The 18,276-nt window shown below is 41.3% G+C and overlaps 1 protein-coding gene across 4 annotated transcripts in view; it reads right to left on the bottom strand.

Moving 5' to 3' along the window:
- Positions 1-668: 668 nt before the first annotated feature.
- Positions 669-18,276, bottom strand: part of plekhm1 (pleckstrin homology and RUN domain containing M1) — a 61,914-nt gene continuing 44,306 nt past the window's right edge. For all 4 annotated transcript variants that reach the window (XM_085966571.1, XM_085966573.1, XM_085966574.1 and 1 more), the window contains 6 exons: positions 16,435-17,361; positions 13,230-13,375; positions 12,296-12,489; positions 10,316-10,379; positions 7,351-7,508; positions 669-2,340 (listed from right to left, as the gene is read on the bottom strand). In XM_085966571.1, coding sequence (XP_085822697.1) covers positions 2,232-2,340; positions 7,351-7,508; positions 10,316-10,379; positions 12,296-12,489; positions 13,230-13,375; positions 16,435-17,361 — 1,598 coding nt within the window. In that variant the 3' untranslated portion in view covers positions 669-2,231. The remainder of the gene's footprint in view (positions 2,341-7,350; positions 7,509-10,315; positions 10,380-12,295; positions 12,490-13,229; positions 13,376-16,434; positions 17,362-18,276) is intronic.

The raw sequence follows: 18,276 nt of genomic DNA, 5'->3' as shown, positions 1-18,276 counted from the left end.
TCATCCATGTATATTCTTGTCTATAAATATTTCAAGGCTTGCAGTATTTGAAGCCAGGTATTGTCTTTTAAATTTACTGAAACACCAGTTGTTCACTACTTTAAATGCTCGAGAATAAACTCCAATGTTCCTTCCAAATCCAAATAATCAAATCAAGAATGAATCAAATTTGTCCAGTTCATACTTTGAGATAAATATGACTTATTTTCTCACGTGACTAGCTGCCGATTTCTGCTGGGAGTAGGAGGTGGTAGCCAGAGGCTTTCTATTTAGCAAAATAGAGAAAGAGGAACCAGCATAGACAGTCACCACATGCCATACATGACCCTCCTCCTAATGAGAGCCTAAGATTACAACAGTCAATCCACTTCAAAAGTACTTCATTGGCTGTAAAGCGCTTTGAGACATCCGGTGGTCGTGAAAGGCGCTATATAAATGCAAGTCTTTCTTTTCTTAAAGAGGGAGAAAAAATGCTAAATTCCGAGAGTGAGAGACAGAGACACAGAGCTGGTGTCAGATATTTGAAGATAAGCCTTTCCGACAACATTAAAGCAGCCCCGGTAGTAGAATTCTAAATTATGAAAAAACTGTAGGAAATGGGAATCCAGTCAGATTATACCCTTCACCAAAAACCGACAGGCAGAACATTAGTTAAGATAGTCGTGTACTTTTGGATTTAAATCAGAGCCCCAAACTTTATTTGCACGATTAAAAATCAAACCTTTAATGACAGAACATTTGCTGTTCTTAAGAAAATAGAAATTACTATAGAGCCAGTGTTTAGTAAATCTAGTCATGATCTTTGATTGCAATGAAAGCATAAAGTCTGTAATGCAAAAAAGCTGATCATACAAAAAAGGTACAAAATTTAAGAATACTATATGGCTGTTATGTCCTGCTACAGTTGGAAGACCGCAAGGAACAAGTAATGCTTTACAAACTTGTAACGAGCCGTAATAAATCCAGGATGGTTCTGAAGCATCCAAGATTCTTGTGCAATTTTGAATCTCTGTGCAGTGAAACACTGCAGCCCTGCAAAACTTTGCTGCTTCCAGATTTTTTTCTTTTCTATTAAACATGTACAGAGTCCAGATTTGTCTGCCAGAATTATAAACACTTTTGTAGTGCAGACAGATTTGAACACAGGGAAGGAATGATTTGCACTGAGCTGCACACAAAAGCAAGAGAACTTCACAAACACAAATGTTACAGGGTGCATCCAACTTCCATTTCGAATGCTGAGTATTATTGGAGTTTTTTTATTAGAAAAAGTCCTGCAAGTTTAGCACCTTTGTTGTAAACTCCCATTGGAAAATAGCATAATTTTATGAAAACTATAGATAGGAAAGCTTCAATTTGTACTGATTCACGCAGAATATATTATAAGATGGTGTTAAATTAATCTAGCTACTGGATGCACCAGGATCATAATGATCAGTAACTCAAACAAACGCTCTCAAGTCAATTGATTTAGAAGCTGATGTTATCTGCATCACTGTTAATCTCTTAAAACAAAAACAAAGTCAGATAAAAAACAGATATGAAAACAGCATCACACAAGTGCACACACCCTTTTGGCACGAGTGTTAAAATACAGTAGCCATCCTGCTGTATTGGTGAAAGTTTAAATAGTTCATGTGTTTTTACAAGGGTTAGTTTGCAAAGTGCAGTTTGAAGCAGCAAAGTCTAGCAAATTTGTTATTTTCACCTGTGAATACCGTATGTACATATACTATACTGTACATGCAATGTACATTTAATATTCTCACAAACTGGTGATATAGTTTACATGTCTGAACAAATCTATATGTATGGATTTAAAAATGAGTTAAGCATTACAAAAAAGATGGAACTGTACAAGTCAAACACATTCTACCAACATATAGTAAGTGGGTGAGGCTGAACTCCAGTTGCAGGCAGCCTTCTTAGCAACAGCTCCTGTCTTAGCAGTGCGCAAGTGTCTAAAATTCTGAATCTATGTCAGCCTCTTCACAGAGGTAAAAAAGCCACACCCCTAGCGTGAGGTACGTAGGTGACGGATATTTCTCTCGAAAGGCAGTGGCTGAGGAGTTTCTGCCTACAGGAGTGGTTGTGCACAAATTCATATCGCACCATTTCTGATCAGGGGTTGCGTTGTCCTTGAAAACTGCAGAAATCCATCGAAGGTCTATACACAGTACAGAGCTCACCGCCTCTTTTCCAAGCACGTGATCTTTAATGCAGATCATTGGCTAATGCTGCATTTTGTACTCCTGGTACCTTTGTTTGCGCACACAGCGTGGACACGATTGGACACCAGTCTTGCAAACCTTATGGAAGACAGTCCTGCACTCTTTGCACCTGAGTGGAGAAAGGAACAATTAGATCATTTGTGGGGCTGTCAATTAATTGCAGTTAACTTCTGTGATTAACGTGTTCATTTTTTTTGGGAGGTTAATGTTTTTAACACGTTAATCACGGAAGTTACGGAACTAATACTGGGATTCAAAAAAGAAAAGGAGTTCCGATGTTCTATTCTTGGTTTTCAAACACCACTTTTAACCTTCCTCTTGTGGCTTTGAATATAAAAAGTAGCTCACTTTACCAGACAATGAATCCTCTGGTACCTGCCTTGGTCACTACTGCTTCCCAGCCATCCAGCACCTTGTGCTGGGAAGTGTAGGAACAGGGGAAAAGAAAAAGTATAAAGCAGACAGTAGGTCAGGGAGCAATGGTGCTCGCCACTTGATGTTGGGTGGCTGGGGCAGAGAAAGGGTGTACAGGTGTCATTCCTGATCAGGTGGTCAGACAGAACAATGCCAGGATGGGTTGGATGGGGCAAAGCAGGGCAGAAAGCCATCCGTAAAAAAAAAGTGGAGAGCAAAAAATAACGTAGAAATTTGGGCTATCAAGTGAAGAAAAAAAAAAAAATCATGATTAAAGTGGAATCAATATTCAACAGAACTCAATCGAAAGAATAAAATAAAAGGTAAACTAAAGTATTATGGAGCGAAGCACTAAAAGTGAAAGGACTCGTGAATGGCAAGTTTATATTTTATAAACTGCCCGACGATTCATTGGATAGAAAAATGGTTACTTGTATCTACCGAGTTCCAAAATCACAGAAGTACCCTTCACAATAAACAGCTGTGTCTTGAGTTTTTCCAATATAATTCTGTGTAGTATCAGCAATAAAACAAACTTGAATGAGATGGATGCAGTAATTGGATCAATTAAATCCAAGATTAACAGATTAAAGTTTTACTTTTTGATTGTTTGGCAGCCCTGTTAATTTGGTTAGAGGGAGAAAACAGAATGATCTCGCCCCGCTAAACAGTTCAAAGGGCTGTTCTGGTTAGTAAATGATCTTGCAATACACGGTAGCAAATTAGTAAATAAAAAGCTGAGAGATACGATGATAGAAGCACATCAATAATGCAAATAATTGAGGGTTTAATCTGGTATTAGGCCTCAACCAGCAAATTGGCTGTATAATAGTTCTTAAAAGGGACAGTGTCCAAATGTATTTTCCCTCTTTAGTTAAGGGCATATTCTACTTGAACTACATTTAAAAGGAGAAGGAATGGCATTGCATCGCATGTAATCCAATATTTATCTGAATGGTGGGCAGTTTGAAGTATACAATTTAAAAAGATACACATGCCCCTGGGACTAGAGGTTAAAATCTAGCCCAAATTGATAGGATGGAAGTCTGTTCCCTCTGCTGACTGTAAGGGTGCCCAAGTGAAATGATAATTCTCAATCCATTTCTTATTGGGTATAGGTCCAGAGTACAAAACTGCCCCGAATTCTGCACTCACTTGGAGTCTCACTTAGAGAAGCCATAAAGAAATGGGAAAATGTGGCACTGGAGCTTGAAGGGGTAGTTTTGAGAGCAGGGCTGAAGCACATTGCTACAGTGCAGAGTTGCTGCTTGATTCTGCATCTAATTGTGCTGCATATGACTTGGCACTGCTTGATGCAACCACTGTGTGCCTGAACATTCCTCACATTGGTGAACATAAGAGTTTAAAAAAGGCATAGAATTAGCATTGCAATACTCAATGGGTTAACACCATTAAGAGAATTACAATTAAATTTAGTCTCATTTACAACAGAATTGCACAAACTACTCACTCAATTCTTGGAAAAAAAAAACAGTAAAAGATATGCTCCTGCTATTTAGGACACAATTGGCATCTGTTTGTAAACTCTGTCCATTAGATTACACACAGAAATAGGGAATGTGCAACACACCAGGGCACCAATACTGGGTGTGAAAGGATAGGAAGTAAAGGGATAGCAAAATACTGCGGATGCTGGAAATCTAAAATAATAGAAAACGCTGGAAAAACTCAGCAGGGGATGAATAAACCTGTAACTTTCAGCTCAGCATCACAGCTATTAGCTTAGTGATATCTAAGTGTCAACACAGGCATGGCAGTCCAAGATAAGCAGTTATACTCCCTTCCAAGCACTTAATACCCAACAAACACCCTGTAATTTTGAGCCTTGATCTATGTTCCTGCCACTCAAGGTCAGTCCACTTTCATAAAGGCATTGAAGCAGATGTTACGTAGGAGATGAAAACCCGGCAATTAGTTAATAAATAATTGGATTCCACAGTGAGCAGGGTGGGGAACCCGGGGGGGGGGGGGGGGCGGCGGCAAAAGAAGCCTATAGGATCTTTCTGTATGGCCAAAGTAACATGGGCAAAATGGCCTTCCTCATCTGTATTTATCTTGTAATATTGTTCACATCTTCTCTATTTTCTAATGTTTAACACAGAACGCTTTGAACCACAGACCTGTAGCTCTCCACACCACTCTATAACCTTACCATAAAGAGTGCCCCATGCAATGTTAGACAGTAGGGCCTAGAAATTGGCGCTTGCCAACGAAAGTTGCCGGCAACTGGTTTTAACGGCCGTTGAAAATTACCGCAATGCTGTGGAGAATAATTTCGTCAGGGGGGTGGGGGGGTGGCTGGAGATTGGTGGTGCAGCACTGTACTTCTGTGCAACACCCTCCTGGTGGAGTGAGGCTGTGGAGCTCGCAAGGAATTGTGGGCAATTAAAAGGGCTGTGAATTAAAGGGGCCATGCACACTGAACTAATACAAGTTAAAAGGCAGTGAGAAAAATGCAGTTTTCAGGCCTTACTGCCTTTCAAAAAAAAAAATTAAATTTAAAAAGTCCCAAATGTGATTATTCAGCTCTTAAAGCTGAATTCTCTTGCAACCCTCAAAAAAAACAGGAAAACTGCTTCAGTACCAACACAAATGCCTCAGCAAGCCAGGGAAGGGGCACCCAGGGTCTTGCACGCAGCAATCCAACTTTGTGCAGGGGTTCAATACTGCAAGTCAGGCCCTCTACCCACAGGGGCCAGGAGGCCCTCCAGAAAGAAGGATGTGCGACTACAATGTGGGACATTTGGACAGGTTCTGGGGGAGGTGGGACCTCTACAAGCCGGATGGGTTGCGCCGCAACAGAGCCGGAACCAATGTTGTCATTGGGGGGGGGGGGGGGGGGGTTTGCTAGTGCTGTTGGGGAGGGTTTAAACTAATTTGGCAGGGGGATGGGCACCAGGGTGTAGCATTAGAAAGGAGAAATAAAGCGCACAAAGGATTTGGAGAGACAGATAGCACTAGAGTAAGAAATAGTAAGGTACTACACAGGATCAGACTAAGAGAGAATACAAGGTGGTCTAAGGTAGATTTACAGTGCATGTGTGCAAACGCACAAAGCGAGGTAAATAAGGTTGGTGAACTGCAGGCGCAAATAGCCATCATGGAATTTTAATGTCATGGCGATAATGGAGACCTGACTCAAAAAAGGGCAGGATTGGGTACTAAATATTCCTGGATACAAGGTGTTCAGGAAAGTTAGGGAAAGAAAGAGTGGTGGTGGTGTGGCAGTATTGGTAAAGGAGAATGTTACAGTGCTGGAGAGAGAGGATGTCTTGGAGGGGTCAAGGACAGAATCTATTTGGTTAGAGTTAAGAAATAATAGAGGTGCCATTACACTACTAGGTGTATTCTATAGACCTCCAACTAGTGGGAAAGATATAAAGGAGCAAATGTGCAAGAAATTACAGAGAGCTGAAAGAACTATAGAGTAGTGATAATGAGGCATTGCTGGATCTGGTTCTGGGGAATGAGGTGGGTCAAGTATCAGTAGAGGAACATTTAGGGAACAGTGATCATCGTATCATAAGGTTTAGATTAGCTCTGGAAAAGGACAGGGAGCAATCTAGAGTACTTAATTGGAGGAAGGCAAATTTCAGTGGGTTGAGAACAGATCTGGCCTGGGTAAATTGGAATCAAAGATTGGCAGGCAAAACTGTAATCGAACAATGGGCTGCCTTTAAAGAGGAGATAGTTCGGGTACAGTCAAGGTACCTTCCCACAAGGGGGAAAAGGTAGGGCAACTAAAGCCAGAGCTCCCTGGATGAGGAAAGAGATTGAGAGTAAGATGAAGCAGAAAGAGAGGCCTTGCAAACATCCAGCAGCACTCCCTACACACTTATAAAAAAAAAAAAACTTTTAACATCTATTGCAGCAAGCCGCTACTTCAATAAAATCAAAACAAAAGCTTAAATCCAAACTTACCTGAAAGATGCATGTGTCCTTTTAAGAGGTGCTGACATCACCACTGTCAGTCTACTTGCACGCCAGGTTTATTGCTTAGGACCCAGCACTGAATTCAGCGCTAGGGTCGAAGTTCGGAGTGGTGACGTTAAATCAGCGGTGCACGTCAATTGACGTCAGCATGCCGCCATTTTTTTCCCAGGGCGCTGCCAGTTACCAGCAGCGCAAAGGGAGGGAGGAAAATGGCGGTGGCCACGGAACCCGCCACCAACTGGCGAAGAGCAGCGGTCACCATTTTTTCGCCATTTCATGGCGCTACGGAGTGGCAGCAAGATGATGAATTTCTAGCCCTAAATTTCCAATTGCAGCCATGGCACTGTGGAGAGGCATAGAGCCAAGACCAAACAACATCGCCGGCTGCTCTCAGTGATTGAGTAAACAGCAGCACCAGATCGGGGCTGGGAGCAGGTCTCCGGCACTTCAAGTCAGTCGATGCGAACAGGAGGAAAATAACTACACCACTCATCATGCTACTGTGAAAACTGGATCTACAGCACATAAAAATCAGGTGCGAATATACTAGATATTACAGAGTGAAAGTAAACCTCCATTTGCAAGTTCATAAGCTTGCTTCTTCTAATTAGAAGCTTTTTGTGCAAATGCTTCTCCAAATGCTGCTTTTGTCAATGCACACTGTGCCTCCTCGTGAATTGTTCCCATAGTGCACAAAGCAAGTCTGTGATGACTGTGGCTTATATACACAACAGGAAGTGTGTCTGCTTACCTTGTAGTTGATTCAAACTCAAAAGGGAAGATGATTTCGTTGTTATTACAAAGCTGGCAGATGAAGCCACGCTGAGTGCAAAGGTCACACATATAGACATGATTGGTGGCATATTGGATGGCATGCTGCAAGAATGCTTCAAACACTCCATGTGCTGCCTGCAAGAAAAAGTGAAAAAGGTCTTGGAGATACTGGTTGATCAGAACACTGAAGTAATAACATCTTTTCTAATGTGGACACACGGTGTTTGTAGACAGGTTCACTTCTTGGAATAGTCAGATCCAAAAATATAGTGGGCGCATTGATGACTGCAAAAAGATTGTGCTGCAGTTGCTGCATCAGCTACAGCAAGAATTGCTGTAGAGAAGTTTGTGCATTTCTAATTTGCTTAAAAAATATATATAATTTATGTCTGATGTCATCACATTGTTATCATATTCTCCTTCACTTATTTACTTGACAAGATCAGATGAGACCACTCATTAATCCTTCTCTTTCAGCATTTCATTGCCTCTATTTTCAGTATATTTTGGTGCCATGCCAGGTTTCTCTATTTCTCCTCAGCTTTTATTCTCAGCTTCTTTGCCTTTTGGCATTTTCTTCAGCTACCTTTTCCTTATTGAAATTACCTGCTGCAGTACAGGACTTTTTAAGATGGAGGCAGTGTCAGCCTGATGTCGTACAGTCCTATGGTTGTGAGAGTCATTGAGAACCAGGTGGCTTCTCTCTCCATCTTCTCCCCCACCACACAATTTTAATATTTTCCTTTCCTCCCAAATTCAATATATTCTTGTTTCAATACTTTCTTTTCCCAAAATTTTTTCTCCTCTCCAGAATGCATCAGACTTTGTGCTGCGGGACAGTTCTAAAGGCATCAGTCGCCATGATACCTTGCCCGAGTGACCCTTGACAGCGAGTTTTGATGGACTATTTCACTGCAGGAGGCATCGCAGACAAGCATAATCTTGGCCTCACCTGATGAATCAGATTCACTTCCAGCAGAGTTGTTGAGTAGCAATCAGGAGTGGCAACCCTGGCTGATTTTACCATCCTTAACTAAGGAGTGTTACGCCAGTGGTAATATTCCTAATGCAACCCTGGCTGAAATAGGCTAACTCAGCACAGATCGGGGATCTAACTTGCGATCTTCCTTGTCTGCATATGGATAAATTTGTTAAGACATTGGGGGAGCCTCTTCTAAACAACTTCTTTCATTTAACTCAAGCAGCACAACACGTGTAAATGAATCTCCATGCTTGGCACAAATAAAAATCAAAGGTTGCATTAGGTTCCGAATGCATACTTCTGCTGTAATGTCCTTTTAGAAATTGCACATTTCTCCATCTGGACACTCCATATACCTTTCAATTAATTAGAATGAATAATTATCTGATGAGAGAATATAACAAGGTTGGTAAGAACATTTGCCAAGACAAAAAGGACGAGGTATTGAGCAGAGATGCTTCTGCCATTTGGACAGAGGGAATGGAAGAAATAGAGGACAAGTCATCCCAAATGCTATCATTCATCACCGGGCAACTGACTCAAGGGTACAAAAGCAGAGACCTCAGAGCAGATTGCCCATCTATCTATCCGCTCACCTGGGAAATGAGTTCCAGAGAGACAGAAAATCAAATTCAGTTCAAAATGAATGGTGACTATAGCAAAAAATGAGGGGGAAGGAAGTTGAAAATTACTCAATTGCAGTTTCATCTATATACTAATATATATATAAAGTTAGGAGGATTAGGGAAAGAATCACTTTGGGAGATTCCTATCAAATTAACATATTAAAAAACACACTTTGGCACTTTTCACATCCTCAGGATGTCCCAAAACACTTCACAGCCAATGACTTGCTTTTTAGTGTAGTCACTCACGTAGGTAAATGCAGCAGCCAGTTTGTGCACTGCGAGGTTCCACAAACAGCAAATGAGATCAATGATCAGTGAACTGGTTTTGCTGCTGTGGGTTGAGGGATAAATGTTCGCCAGAACGGTGGTTTAACAGCTCATCCGAAAACAGCACCTCCAATAATGCAGCAGGGACATTTCAGACTAGATTATGTGCTTAAGTCCTGGAGTGTGGTGTGCACCCGCAATCTTCTGGTTCAGTGACGAAAGTGCCATCACTGAGCCAAACTAATGCCAACATTAATTTGTGATCTTTTTGCAAGTTGCATGTGACTTTTGACAAAATTCCACACAGAGCTTTATTGTGTGTTAAGCAATGGATATCGCAATCACACTGTTAAAAACTGACACCTATTTCACTAATATCAGCGTCAGACTCACAGTAGGTGTACCAAAGTCATGACGGACGATAAAATAGCACATAACAAGTGTGAAGGTTTAGAGAGTCTTATTTAGGCAAAGGCTTGGGCATCTCAACAACCATATTGAGATTTGAGCTGTGTTTCAGTAATGGACACTAAAACACAGAAGCATTATAACCAGCTGACAACATTTATACATTATTGCAATTCACATTTCTACCCAGCTTAAATTTCATACGAATGGAGATTCATTATAAATTCTACTCTTTCAGAGTCGGATTAAAAATTCAGCTTGCCATCTGCAGTGTAAAACAGGACACCCGGGCATGAATGAACTAATGGGTTATTTCTCTTCAGTACAACATTCAAAAATAACCTCCCATTTTAATCATACCCATTTTAAATTGTGCATTAGATATGGGATATAACATTGGTGGAGTATGTTACGAAGCAATGATGCAGAGATTTTCAAATGACATCAAGCTGTTCCGGCTTCGCCCTCATTATTTATCAACTCTATATGAAGCAAAAGATCTGATACTGTTGTGAAACCCAGTTTGACCCATGGGTTATCTACTCCGGTTGACAAACGAAAACCTTTACTAGAATGAATGTTACACTACACAAAGCATTGCATGTTTCACATTCCACAGCATAAATAAGGAGTTGGACAATACCAGACTCTCTCACCTGTCGAAGATCAGTGACACTATACAGATGAGGTGACTCCAGGAGATATTTCTTCTGCTCTAACCTGAAACAGAGATATGAGCACTGTTGATTGTTTCACACAGCTAACAGCAAGAGTCTTCTATATTAAAGAAGAAAATAAAGCTTATTTCTTTAGTCTGTAGGCAGCTATGGAGCTGCAGTATTAGCCAAGGCAAAATGGTGCTGATATGCGAGGCTTTTTATAATGTTATGCTTGAAAAAACTAATTACAAGGACTGTTCCCCAGCAACAGCAAGAACAAAGAACCAACTACTGTACTTTTAACAATTCCATTACAGAAGACAACAGATATACTGATGAGAAATAGAACTAAATGCACAGTTCAGAACAAGGCCTTAGATTAGGACGGGGGGGGGGGGGAGGAGGTGTGGGGTGGAAAGTTACACGATTTATTTCACTGGGCAGGGCACAAAGCTCTTAAAGGGACAGTGTCCTTTTGGGATTCCTCCCCCATTACCATGGGCTGACTTGTCATCTTATTTGCATGTAGAAGCTGAACAAATGAATATATTATAATATTGTAAAGTAAAATGGTTAGAGGAAGTGAATTGTACTGGCAGGGTTGAGTCGCTCCCTTTTGAAGATGGAGCACTATATTTAGTACTGTTGGTACAGGTCATAAAGATAGCCTAGCAACAGCCGGTGTTCGCAATCAAAGTAGATCTTGGATATGTTCATAAGAAGAATGTTTAGATTAGAAATGTTATGTTCATAATAAGAATATCTAGAGACTAGAAGTGTTATGCTTACTACAGCATCTTACGTGCAAGGTTGTTGATGAAAATATAGACTTGTGTCTCTGTACTATGCATTGACCAGAGACTACCATATAAGACAATGCCAGTTCCAGTTTGATAAAAGTGTATAAATATAAGTTTTCCCCCTTGTTCAAGCAGCACGAGAAGGAACGCATGCCTACATTCACGTGCTCTGTGACAATACTCCACTTGTAAATTGCTTTTTATGCTGAAGTTAAAGAATAATGATTATAACCATAAGACTGAATTCGTTACTACAAAAGTGAACAACAGAAGACTGTTTTAAATCAACAAGTACTGTGGCCAAGAATTGCACAACATCAGAGTCAGACTCTGTACAGTTTGTCAATTGGTCAGAAGGAAATCTGAACCCAGGCCATCCCAACACCACACGACGGAAATAAAAAGACCGACCTCTATATAGCGCCTTGGATGTCTGCAGGATGTTCCAAAGTGCTTTATAGCCAATTAATTATTTTATTTTGAAATTTAGTCACTTTGTTTTATAGGCAAGTGCAGCAGCCAATTTGCAAGGTCTCATAAATGACCAATAAAACTGTTTTGGCTGGTGATGGTAATGGGGTAAATGTTGACCAGGATTCCAGAAGAACTTCACTGGAATCTTCACTCTATTCGAAGAGCAATGTTCGAAGGGATCTTTTGCAATCAACCTGAGCAGCCAGGTGGGGCATTGATTAACATTTCATCTGGAAGACAGCACCTCTGACAATGCATTACTGCTCAGTATTACACTAAATAATGAGTTTATTGCAAGTTTACAGAAATGTAACTTACTTGAACCGAGTTGGATTTATGTAAACACATATCCAACTTGAGAAAAATAGCACTTATTGCACCAGAAAATGATTACTTCCCAGCAATCTTGCTTCATCAACATCAGAATTGAGAAATGCAGCGTTACGTAATATATTGACCAAAAAAAAATGCCAAATATCTAAAATTCAAGCTATTTTGAGAGTGAAGGAACACTGTTGGACTCATTGGGTTTGGTTGGTGACTCCCATTATGAATATTTCAAAAGTGTCACTAATTATGCCATCTTGACATGTGGGGAAGGACCATTCAGGGCAGCTCCACAGTAGTGGGCGAAGAATTGGGCTTTACTTAACATGACCATGTGCAACTAGTGCAATGAAAACTAAAAGCAGTGATCGCTCACTTTTTATAGAGCTCCTGGATTGCACCACTCCGACACGTGAGAAGATAGTCTTCCAATAGCTTCAACCGATCTCTGCTCCTGTGGGCCTGGGCCATCTGTTCAACATAGTGGTAGAGACTTCCATTGACCACATTAAGATCAATGAACGGTTCATTTTGGATCTGCTGCAGGAATTTTGCCGCCACATTGGAAACCTTGGTTGAAAAACAGAAAATCTCAACATGAGTAGAGACAAACATAGTTAACCATTGCTCATTATTCTAAAACAGCATTTTCCACAACAGTAACCATGACTTTGAGAATTTGTGCCATACTATAATTATAGTGCAATTCCAAGTTATTTTAATTACACTACATACTACCAAGATTCCCTGATAATGGTATGGATGCTCTTGCTGCCTATTATAGAGGTTTCCTAATATTCTACAGAGATGAGTGAGGAATTGCAAAAAATCAGTCTCCAAGTATCAGAACTGGTGAACAGAGAGAAAGATACAGGACCATCCAACCTTACTTGGAACATCTCTCATATAAGGCAGCCCACCACGTCATCATCAGAGCAACTAGGCGTGGGCAATAAATACGGCCATGCCAGCATTTCTTCCTCCTTTTGCGAACAAAAAATACACCTCCCCTTTAAGCTGCTGCAAACCCTTGACAAACAGTCTCATCCCCCTGATTTCCCATCTCCAAATTGGTGGGCTACCTATTGGAAGCACATTTTACACTGGCAGATCACCAACCACGAGGGCTGACCCCAAAATTCACATGGGTCCCATGCGGATGTCTCTGGGTGGCCACCGTGCATGTCCCACCCACTCTTTTCCCACAAACAGACAAAGAAAATCACCCCGCTGTCTTTGGGGGGAGGGGAAGGGCAGTGGTATAGAAAGACTAGCACAATGCACGCATAAAACACACAGCATTAACTCACCCCCTGTTTCGTCAAGTCCCAGTTATGGATCATTCTGGAAGGGATAATTGTCTCTGCATCCTGATAACACATCTCACAGTAGTAGAGGCCGGAATAGGCACAAAGCTTGGGCTTTCCAAATGAAAACCCAATTTGTTGGGGGCATCCTTCAAAAAACAGAATTAAAAAAACATTTTCAGTCCATTAAAAAATAATTTAGTGTCGAGACAGAACACAATCGATTACAATTCTATAACATAACAGAATGTATAGGGACAGATGTTCCGGTTTCCGTGTCTGGGGCTATTTGACTACCTGGGCACAGGGAATGTCAAGAAAACAAAGTGAGGATGAGGGTGTGCACCCAACGGAGCCTGCCCGATTTGATATCCATTCATTTAATTGGATGACAAACTGGATTGCTCGCTTACAGACATGCACCCCTCTCAGACTGATTTTGTTTTTATTTAAATTTTTCAGCATTTGTGGTTTTTCTTTTTATCTAGAAACCAAGTTATGACTGCTTGTGCAAGGTCATGAAAAGTAGTGAGGAAATCAGAGCTTGCTCAGTTCCTTTTTCCCCCCCAAGGTGGTTAAATATCAACTCTTCAGGGGCTCAATTACTGTCAAGTAGTTTTGGATGATTGGACAATTTCCCAAATAGATGCTCTGGAGAAGTTTCCAAACACAGTTAAAAACCCAGTAACACCTCTTCAACCAGGTTTAACGTTGAAGGTTTTTTTTTAATAGCGATATTCCGTTGTTAAAGGGGACGTTTCTGTCATTTCAATTGACTGCCGGCTATGGGGAGTTCCACAGCGCAACCTGTGGCAGGGCAGGGCAATGACTGACCGCAACATCAGGATTTCCGCGTTTATTTGTGCATGCGCTAAATCCTGAAGTTACAATCAGTTTCAGAGAGGTAATGACCACAAACGCTGACAGTTTTGCCGTCATTACCACAGCAAAATCCGGGCCAATGTGTCTCAAGGAGTCAGATTCCCCCATCGCAGACTTGTTCATAGGTAACCCAGAATCTTCTGCAGATTTGAAGCCTTTTGTTTAGAGCAAGTATCAACCAGTTTTCCTTCCAATACAGAGACCTACAGATTACTAAATGACCCAGCACTATGGTGACTGCATTAACAAATGGCACATTGTTCTTTCACTCTGGGATCTGTCTTCAATCCAGCTCCGATTGATAGCACTAACATCTGTTCCTACTGACTAGAAGTACCCTCCATAAAATTAGTTTAGATAATCTCATCTTTGTTTCTGCTGGGTACAATTCCACAGCAAAAATATGGCCAAAGTTCAACACAAACTACCAACTTTGCTCAAAAGCCATGAAGATGGTTAATGTCAACAACCTCTCTCAATAACAATAGGGTACACTACAAACTTGGGCAAAAATCTTTAAATGTAGTATAATTGTTTAAAATTTATATAACTTAATAAACTGAATATTTCTGTAGGAGTGTGCCTCGAATAGTAATATGGGGATTACTCTCCTCATTCCCATACCATTTTGAGAATCTTCACTTTAACCTAACTAACCTACATCATGCGATAGTAAATAGCACATTAATTTTAATTTTGTGCTGATCAAGATAAGGGATGTTAATGCTGAGGAATGCAACACAACACTTTGGACACTGATCTCAGCACCAGTCACAGGTCTGTTATAAGATGGTTTGATGCAGAACAGAGTTCCTTCTACATCAGACGAGCACCATCTACTGTAACAGTGACATTTTTTCATTTCCCATACTAATGATCATGTGCTTGGAGTGGGATTGGTAATTAGGGGCAATTTTGTGTTCAATGCTCATTAGGAATTGGACCGAGACTGCCCAAATCCATTTCACAGAGTTACAGCACAGAAACAGGCTATTCGGCTGAACTAGTCCATGCTGGTGTTTATGCTCCACACGAGCCTCCTCCCACCCCTGATCATCTAACCGTCAGCACATACTATTCTTTTCTCCCTCATGTGCCGATCTAGCTTTCCCTTAAATTCATCTATGCTATTCACCTCAACTATTCTTCATGGTAGCGCGTTCCACAATCTTACCACAGTTTGAGTAAAGAAGTTTCTCCTGAATGCCCTATTGGATTTATTAGTGACCATCTTATTTATGACCTCTAGTTTCGGACTCCCCTACAAGTGGAAACATTTTCTCTACCTCTACCCCATCAAACCCTTCCATAATCATAAAGACCTTGATCAGGTCACCCTCAGCCTTCTCTTTTCTAGAAAAAAGAGCCCCAACCTGTTCAGCCTTTCCTAATAAGTATAACCTCTCAGTTCTGGTATCACCTAGTAATTTTTTTTGCACCTTCTCCAGTGCCTCTATATCCTTTTTATAATCTGGAGAGCAGAACTGTGCACAGTACTCCAAGTGTGGTCCAATTAAGGTTCTATACAAGTTTACATAGAAGATAGGAGCAGGAGTAGGCCATTCGGCCCCTCGAGCCTGCTCCGCCATTCAATGAGATCATGGCTGATCATCCAAATTCAGTACCCGGTCCCTGCCTTCTCCCCATATCCCTTTAGCCTTAAGAAATATATCCAACTCTCTCTTGAATATATTTAATGAACTGGCCTCCACCGCCCTCTGTGGCAGTGAATTCCACAGGTTCACCACTCTCTGGGTGAAGAAATTCCTCATTTCAGTCCTAAATGTCCTACCCCTTATCCTTAGACTATGACCCCTGGTTCTGGACTCCCTGACCATCGGGAACATCCTTCCAGCATCTAGTCTGTCCAGGCCTGACAGAATTTTATAGGTTACATAACATCTCTCTAGAAATGAACCCCAGTGCTTGGTTTGCTCATTTTATTTTTTATTAAAGGCTTTCTTAACATGTGTTGCTACTTTTATGGATTTGTGTATCAGTACCCCTAGATCCCTTTGTTCTTCATTTTAGACTCATCCAATTAGTATGTGGCCTCCTTATTCTTCCCACCAAAATGCACCACCTCACACTTCTAGCATTAGTTTTTTTGTAATTAAAAAATTAGTGGTCATTCATTCTGGATTTCTGATTGGGCCTAACTGATGTTGACGTGAGCTAGTTAGTAAACAGGGAAGACGTTCATTCCATCAGTCTGGGCTGGATTTGAACCCAGGTCCTGGAGGTGAAAGGTTAGTGTCTAACCTTATGGCCTATCCAGCCCCTTTGAGATGTGAAATGTAGATCAGCGCAGGTAGCAGTATCATACCTGCGCATCGAAAATCTTGTGAGTCCAGCCCTTTTTCCATGGGTACAACGGTTAGGCACTGCAGCAGACTGCTGTGCTCCCCCAAGCCAAGCTCCACAAGTCTTCTCTCATTCTTCTCAATGCCTGCATTTGCTGAAACCGCATCTTCTTCTGCATCCAAGAAAGATGATAGAACTGCTCGAATGAGTTCGCGCCATGATCTTGCCTCTGTTGCACTTTCTGCCCGAAGCCTCAGAGTGACTTTGGATGTAATTAATTTAAAGTAAGCTGGACCACCGAGTGCAGTATCAGGTATGACGTCTTTAAAGGTCTCAATTCTGCAGCTGTTGCATAGTATTTTCTGCTGCTCCCGGAGCTGGAAACATTTCAGTGCTTCCAATGACAAAGAGAAGATATAGGGAGTCCAGGTTTTATCAGTTAACAGGTATAGTACAGTTTCTTTAATTGCATCTAATTGAGGTTCTGCCCATGAAACCCAATTAAAATCTTGCTGGAAGCCATTTTCTTTCTCATGGTTTGACTGTTCAGCAGAATGAGGGGCACGTGGCTCAGACACACGAGCTGGCTTCTCGCTCACTGAACTCTCTGCATGCGTTGCTTCCTGTTTTGGAGCTTGGCGAGGCCGGCATTTTTCTAAAGCTTCCCGAATCCGGTCAATCCAGTCCTCCGACTCATCTCGAGAGGGTGCGCGCAGACACAACTTCTTGCCAGCAAAAACCAGCTCAAACCTCCCGTCGCTGTGGGCATGTCCCACTGATTCGCATCTTAATAAAGAGCAGTTGTCATAACAATTGCGGTCGTCGTCGTTCTGGTACAGACGGAACTCGAATGGCGATAACTCGCAGTAATACTCCTTCCAAATGCCAACGTGGCCTCGCCTTTCTAAATTGCCCAACTTCAGAAGTCCCCGGAAAGGGTTTGAAATACCTGTTCAATGAATAGTGCAAAATCAAACATTGTGATTATGTTGCCCAAATCTAGAACAAATAAAGACAACACAACTGAAACAATCACACTATGGGACTGCTCTTGGAGCCAGAAAATCCATTTTAACTTCTGATTGTCCAGTGGACACATTTACTTCTTGTGGTGGTACCAAGCATAGAGATCAGGAGAGGCCCAGGCTTCCTCGCTGGTCTGTGATGAATCTAATCTTCTACCTCAACTCCATATCCCTTGGTTCCCTTAGTATCCAAAAATCTATCGATCTCTGTCTTGAATATGCGCAATGACTGAGCCTCCACAGCCCTCTGGGGTAGAGAATTCCAAAGATTCACAACTGAGTGAAGAAATTTCTCGCATCTCAGTCCTAACTGGCCGATCCCTTATTCGGAGACTGTGACCCCTGGTTCTAGACTTCCCAGCCAGGGGAAACATTCTCCCTGCATCTACCCTATCCAGCCCCTTAAGAATGTTATATGTTTCAATGAGATCACCTCTCATTCTTCTAAACTCTAGGAAATATAGGCCTATTCCACTCAATCTCTCCTCAAAGGACACTTATCCCAGGAATCAGTCTAGTTAACTTGTTGCACTCCCTCGAAGGCAAATATATTTTTCCTTAGATAAGGAGACCAAAACAGTAAACAGTACTCCAGATGTGGTCTCACCAAGGCCCTATATAATTGTAGTAAGACTTCTTTACTCTTATACTCCAATCCCTTTGTAATAAAAGCTAACATACCATTTGCTTTCTGTACCTGCATGTTAACTTTCTGTGATTCATGTACAAGGACACCCAGGTCCCTCTGAATAATATTTCCCAGTCTCTCACCATTTAAAAATATTCTGCTTCTCTATTTTTCCTACCAAAGTGGCTAACTTTACACTTCTCCACATTAT

Source organism: Somniosus microcephalus, chromosome 24 (genome assembly GCF_052327205.1).
Source record: "Somniosus microcephalus isolate GS21.2 chromosome 24, FLI_Smic_1.0, whole genome shotgun sequence".
Lineage (NCBI taxonomy): Eukaryota > Metazoa > Chordata > Chondrichthyes > Squaliformes > Somniosidae > Somniosus > Somniosus microcephalus.
The sequence above is the reverse complement of the archived record's forward strand: the minus strand, read 5'-3'. Positions and strand labels throughout refer to the sequence as shown.